Genomic DNA, 6,683 nt, shown 5'->3' on the forward strand with positions numbered 1-6,683 from the left:
AATAAAACTCTGACTACACGATTGTTGACCTGGGATTCTAGCTGTTCTTTAATTTCACGTCAGTCCCACAACCTGCCAACATCCTTCTTCCTCCCTTGCACATGTCACTCACCTCAGAAGTCCTTCCTGCATTCGGGTCACCTCTCCACTGCTACCAAATTTCTGCTTCTCTACAAACACAGAAGAGGAATCATTTTTTTGTAAACATTACTATTTTCTCCTCACTCGGAGGCTCTTTCTGCAAAGTATTTCGTTGAGACTTTGATCCACTCATTTTACCCTGACTGGGAGAAATCACAAGAATTGGTAGCCTAATTGAATTTCCTGGAAATGGCCTGATGTGTAAGGTATGAAAAGAGACCGTATATTTGTGTCTATTCATATACTGATCCAGAAATGTAAATGAACTTCATGAGGAAGACTGGACATGTGACCAAAAGCTGAGGACATTTGTGACTTGGGACGTTGCTAATAATAGGAAAACTGTATGAAACGGCAACCCGTTCATTCAGAAACACTTCAAAATAGATGAGGACTAATGTGAAGGTAAGTATTATCAGAAAGGCTAAGTAAGAGAGAATAGGGCAAGATACACACATCTACACCCTACCTGTATAAGAACACGGAGGGAAGGACCAGATGGGCGAGGATGGATGAAAAGTCCAACAAGGAAGCCGGGTGACTGACAAATATCACCCTTCTCAAAACCGGAGTTGTGTTTCTAGGGGATGTGTCCAAATGCCAACCCCTTGTCCAGAAACTGATGCCACCGAGGGGTGACCAGTTCCGAAGGCACATAAGCCTTTGGTGAAGCTGTCCTGCGCTGCCCCAGCTGCCATTAGGGGGTCAGGTGATGTGTGTGGCTGCTGCCCTGACCCTGGGAAGAGCTTGGCAAGAGGGCAGATTTGAAGGACACCAAGCAATCTGGAAGATGGGGGCCGACTTGAGTCTTCAGGGTCATTGATGACCGATACTTAGGGGGCTTTTAAATCATCCGTTCATTCATTCATTCATTCACATATCCATTTTTCGGAGGAAGCATACTGACCTATGTATTCATGTCAGGTCTGCAACATGGGACTCAACCATTACATGCATTACAACGCTCACCATAATAAGTGTATTTCCTGGCATGACACAAAACTACAAAGTATTGACCATATCCCCTGTGCTCTACTTTTCATCCCCGTGACTTACGTATTCAATGAATGCAAAGGTGTACTTCCCAATCCCCGCCATCTATTTCACCTGTCCCTCCAATCCACTTCCAATCTCACAAACATCAAGTTGTTCTCTACATTTTAAGCCTGTGCTATTTTCTCTTGTTTCTTCATTCATTTTGTCATTTAGATTCCACATATAAGTGACATGTTTTGTCTTTCTGTCTGACTTATTTACATGGCATAATATCCTCTAGGTCCAACCATACTGTCACAAATGGCAAGACTGTGTCACTTTCGTACTCCTGAGGGAGGGTCCCTGTATGTAGACACCACACCCTCATTCCCCATTCATCTGCTGATGGATGCCTGTGTTGCTTCCATATCTTCAGTACAGTGAGTAACAGTACAGTGACCTTGAGGTGCACAGAGCTTATTGTGCTGGATTTATTTCTTTGGGGAACTACCCAGACATGAAATTATGGACCATATGGTATTGCTGTGTTTCATTTTGCTGTGCAAACTCCATCCTGTTTGTCAACCTGGCTGCACCCATTTGAATCCCACCAATGAGCAGTTCCCTTTTCTCCACGTGCTCAACAACACTTGCATTTCCTGTTTCTTTTTATTTTTTGTTTATTTATTTTTTGATCCTAGCCATTCTGGCTGCTGGGAGGGGCAGCTCACTGCGGTTTTGATGTGCATTTCCCTGAGGATTACTGAGATTGAGAAGCTTTTCGTGTGTCAAGGGGCCATCTCTATATTTTCCTTGGGGAAATGCCTGTTATGTTCCTCTTTCGATTTTTTTATGTTTCCTTTTGTTTCCCGTACCTGAAGGGATGATTCCACAAAAATAATGCTATGGTTGGGGAAGAGCACTGGGTGTTGTATGGAAATTAATTTGACAATAAACTATTAAGAAAAAAAAGAATAAAACACCCAGACCAAAAAAAAATTAATAATGCTAAGGCTGATGTCCGTGAGTTCAGTGCCTCTGTTTCGTCTTAAGAAGCTTAGGGGTTCCAGTCCTACACCCAGGTATTTAGTCCATACTGAGTGTACTTTCCGGTCAGGGGTATGAAGCTGGTCCAGTGTCGTCTCCCTTCAGGTGGCTGTCTTATCCTCCCAGCCCCATCTATTGAAGAGACTCTTTTCCCCATTGTGAATTCTCAGCTCCTTTTCGTAGATAATCTGGTTTTATAAGCATGGGATTATTTCCGGACTCTCTCTTTTTTTTTATGTGTCCAATCATTTGATTAAAAAAAAAAAAGCAAAAAAATTCAAAATGATATAAAATATCAATTTCAAAACAGTATAAAAAATGAATGTATTTAACTACACGCAGCTCCTAACAGAGCAAATGGGTACGGAGAATAATTTATCCTACAGAGTATTGCTCTAGGAACTGGCAACAGAAAAAGTTGGTCAAGGAAGACACAGGACCTCTATCTTTAGAGTGTTAGAATCAGAACCAAGGGGCTCCATAATCATCTGGCATCTGCTCAATGTTGTCCCTATGGTTAGACATGTACATGACGGGAACTCCAGGGATCTTCCAGATTCTTCGTTTAAGGTCCCGGTCAACTGTGGCCACAACGTAACACGTGTGCTGCGTTACTCTCTGTACTAAGCAGTCATCTGCATAGGTTCCATTGTGTGTGCATGGTAATCCTTCAAACCTTGGACCCTTGGCAATCCTTAAAGCCACTTGATACTTTTGCCCCAGTTTCTCAATTTCAGCCATTACACAGCCAGTTATACAACGGATACACTTGGCATACAGATGGTCCATCATTGATTGTACGAAATCAAGTTTGGCTTTAATGGAAAAGTTGATAAAGTTCGTATCAACTAGGTTGTGGTAAGGCGGGCCCGGCTGTGTGTTATACTGGGAGAACAAGCTGGAAGGATGTTGGGAGACATGTCTTTCCTTGAGTGCACTGGGATCTTTCTTTTCTTTCTTTTTAGGTTTCAATCTATCCTTTTCTTTAAGCCTCTGATCTCGGAGACTGAGCATTCGCTTCATGGTCGCATACGTTCTTGCTTTCTTCGGCTTCCCCATGTTCAGCCCGCACTTTTGTTTCTTCCCAGACTCTCTATTCTGTAGACTTGATCTCTGTGTCTGCTTTTCTGCCAGTACTATTCTGTCTTCTTTAGTGTAGTATCACATCTAGGACTGTTTTATTTTCATCTTTGGTATGTGTTCTCAAAGCTGCTTTGGTTATTTGGAATCTTTTCTCTTTTCATACAATGTTAGAATTTCTTGCTCTGTTCTTTGAGAAATACTGTCAGTACATCGATAGGGACTGCACTGAATATGTAGAGTGCTTTTCATACTATGGGCACTTTCAACAATAACAGTTCATACAATCCGTGACAATGGTATGCCTTTCTTTATTGTGTCATGTTCAATTCCTTAAAACATTTTTTGAATGTTTATTTTGAGAGAGAGAGAGAGAAGGAGGCAGAGAAAAAAGAGAAAACAGAATCTGAAGCAGACTCCAGGCTCTGAGCTGTCAGCACACAGCCCGATGCGGGGCTTAAACCCAGGAACTGTGAGATCATGACCTGAACTGAAATTGATGATTAACCCAACTAAGCCACCCAGGTGCCCTTCCAATTTCTTTCACTAAATGTTTTACACCTTCCAGAGTACAATCTTTCAACTTCCTTGCTTTTATTTAACATAGGATTTTATGGTTTTAGAAGTAACTGAACATGGGTTTGTTTTCAAAATTTCCTATTTTGTTAGTAGGTATGGAAGTGCAACAGATTTTAGGTTATTGATTTTGTATTCTACAATGCTTCTAAATTCATTGATTAATTATAATAGTTTTGGTGAAATCTTAGGGAAATTCTATGGATAGTTTCTTATCATTTGCAAATTTGACCTTTTCTTCTTCCCTAAGACACCAGTGAAGGGATGGAGCCATCCTTACCCACGGCGGCCAGGTGCCTGCATGTCTCCAGCATCACATCTCTGTAGAGCTTCCTCTGACCTCTATCCAGCAAAGCCCACTCGGCGGGGGTGAAGGTCACAGCCACGTGCTCAAAGACCACAGAGGACTGAAATACACCACACACCCGATTGCTGCACAGCTCTGTCCTCACCGCCTATGTGAGGGGGTGAAGGGGGACAGGCAGGGAGCTGCCCTCCATTCCCAGGGCCCCTGAGTCTCACCCGTGTGGGAAGTGACAGCGCCCAAGCAGGTCCCCTGCGGTGCGCAGAGTGACCGAAGGGCTGGAACTTGAAGGCAGGGGGATGACAATAGGTGACAGAGACTTAAAATGCTCACTTTACTGGGTTATTTACACAGAGACAGTTCTGAGCAGACCTTTACTGTACAGACTGAGACATGAAATATTCACGCGGACAACACAGAAATCAGAGGACACACGTTTCTCTTGCTCAGAGATGACAATGTCACGTCAGCTCCAAGACCTGGAGCCAGAGTGTCAGGATGGTGGGGACCCTCAGATCCCAGTGCTGCTCTCGTCCTGGAAGGAACAAGGACAAGGAGCCTGGGGGAGTCCCCTCTCTTCCGACAGAGGCACACGCGACCCTTTCCCTGGATCAGGTGGATGTGGACACGGGCACAGTCGAGGGCCCGGGCGCCTGGCACACCCCGTGTGTAAGACGAGTTCGGGGCCACCAGAAACTAGGAAGTCAGCTGGGCCTCTCAAACATTTAACCAGGGACCGGGATTCAAGGAAAAGGGCACCAGAAGGAAGAGTCCCTGAGGGATTCACGGGGACAGAGCCACAGGTCACTTTAGCAGAGGAGGACAAATCCCAGTGTATGGGCCGCTTTATGGCAACAGGCCTGAGAGATGGGAAGATACACAGCAAAGCAAGGATGCTCAGTGAGCACACAGCTGAAGGGACACGGGCTCCTAAGGGACCAGCCTGGACATGGCCACAGAATGCACCTGCTCCATCTTCCTGCCTGAACAGGACACAACGTCTCTAAAGAACTATTGCGGGTGCTCAGACTCGGGATCGACACGTAGGGCGTCTGATCCGGGAACGAGCAGGACATGTGGAACCACGTGAAACTCACGACCGCTTAGCACGGACACAGCACCTTCCGCCTCCCCTGCAGACGGACAGGAAGCGCCTCTCGCGGACGCACAGACTCCGTGGATTCCTGATGGCTTATTTACAAACTGCAAATGGTAAATATTGCACTGGGGATGTGACTGCAAGTCCCGAGGTCACGGAGCAATCATTCTCCTCAGTACAGGACTCTCCTTACTCTAGGACTTGTCCTGACCCTGGTTTGACCACTGTCCATCACCGCCCTGTTCCCACCCAAACTCTGCCCAGGCCACCATCCTCCCCACAGGCCCCTGAACCGCGGGTGGCCCGCACTCTGAGCATCCCCTGAGCTGAGGAATAAGGCCCTGGGGACCTGAGCCAAGGGGCCTCCCTCCACCCCAGGGGCCGGATCCGGACACGGTCCTTCCTGCCCATCCCCCTCTCCCAGAACAGCCAAGCCTGGTTCTGTGTCACTGGAGGGTCCCTGAGATGGGAGCCGGTCCCTGTCGGAACTGACAGTAAGAAATAGTCCTCAGCCGGGCGCACATTTGAGGTCCTCTCCCAGGTCTGTCACTAGCTACTCATAGACCTTTGTCCCACGTTTCCCTAAGCCGTCACTTCCAGCTTTCCTCTTAACTCATCAAATGACAGGGACCCGGCCCTGGAGCAATAGAGACTGACTCCCCAGATCTTCAGGGGCCCCAACCTCCCTGACCAGTTTGAGGAGCCCAACCCCCCCCCCCCGACATTCCTGCGGTGCAGATGGACCTGGAGTTACCAGCAATTACTTTTAGCTCGTTGTCACAGTAACTTCTTCAAGGAGCAGCAGTCTCATTTACATTACAAACATTCTTGTTTACAGGACGCAACTCTGTAGAGGCACCTGTTGCCCTAAGGCTCAGACACCAAATTCCCTCCTGGCCGCCCCCCACAGGATGAGGAGGCTACCCCATGGAAAGATCCATCCCGGCCCCAACCCAGAAGAACCCACCCACCCTCCTTCCGGGGACTCGGGGCTCTGGAAGTCATTCCCATGATCCCCTGAGCTCCGCATCTGCTGCTAATAGTTTTCTTCCAGCGACTGCTCAGTGGGGAGCAGCCTCTGCCTCACCAGGGAGCTGATGTGGTTTTGGAGTGGGGGTTGGGAGGTCAAGAAAAAATTCTCCAGAGTTCTTTGGTGCAAAACCATGGCTTACTACGGCCCGGGGCCAGGACCGAGGGCAGACAGAGCGGCACTGGGATGTGAGGAGAGACTGACCACCTCAGATGTTCTATCCCATGCAGGAGAGGGTGATGTTGGGGCTCCAGGATGAGACTACAGGTTTCTGGAAATTGCTCCTTTTCCTCGTAATTTTAACACATTTGTAAGAGGTTGGAGACTCACATCCTGCTAGGCTGTGATCTCTATACATTAACCCCTGGTTTTTCTCTTTCCTTCATTCCGGGGCAGCTAAGACAGCCTGAGGACAGTCACACCTACGCCAC

General features: G+C 47.2%; 1 protein-coding gene and 1 pseudogene across 1 annotated transcript in view; both read right to left on the reverse strand.

Annotated features, from left to right (window-relative positions):
* Window positions 1–4,178, reverse strand: part of LOC115274630 (zinc finger protein 77-like) — a 7,813-nt gene extending 3,635 nt beyond the window's left edge. The window contains exons 1-2 of the mRNA XM_029918037.1: window positions 4,100–4,178; window positions 113–170 (exon numbers count right to left, since the gene is read on the reverse strand). Coding sequence (XP_029773897.1) covers window positions 113–170; window positions 4,100–4,133 — 92 coding nt within the window. The 5' untranslated portion in view covers window positions 4,134–4,178. The remainder of the gene's footprint in view (window positions 1–112; window positions 171–4,099) is intronic.
* Window positions 2,626–3,291, reverse strand: LOC115274634 (annotated as a pseudogene).
* Window positions 4,179–6,683: the final 2,505 nt, after the last annotated feature.

Source organism: Suricata suricatta, chromosome 12, assembly GCF_006229205.1.
Source record: "Suricata suricatta isolate VVHF042 chromosome 12, meerkat_22Aug2017_6uvM2_HiC, whole genome shotgun sequence".
NCBI lineage: Eukaryota > Metazoa > Chordata > Mammalia > Carnivora > Herpestidae > Suricata > Suricata suricatta.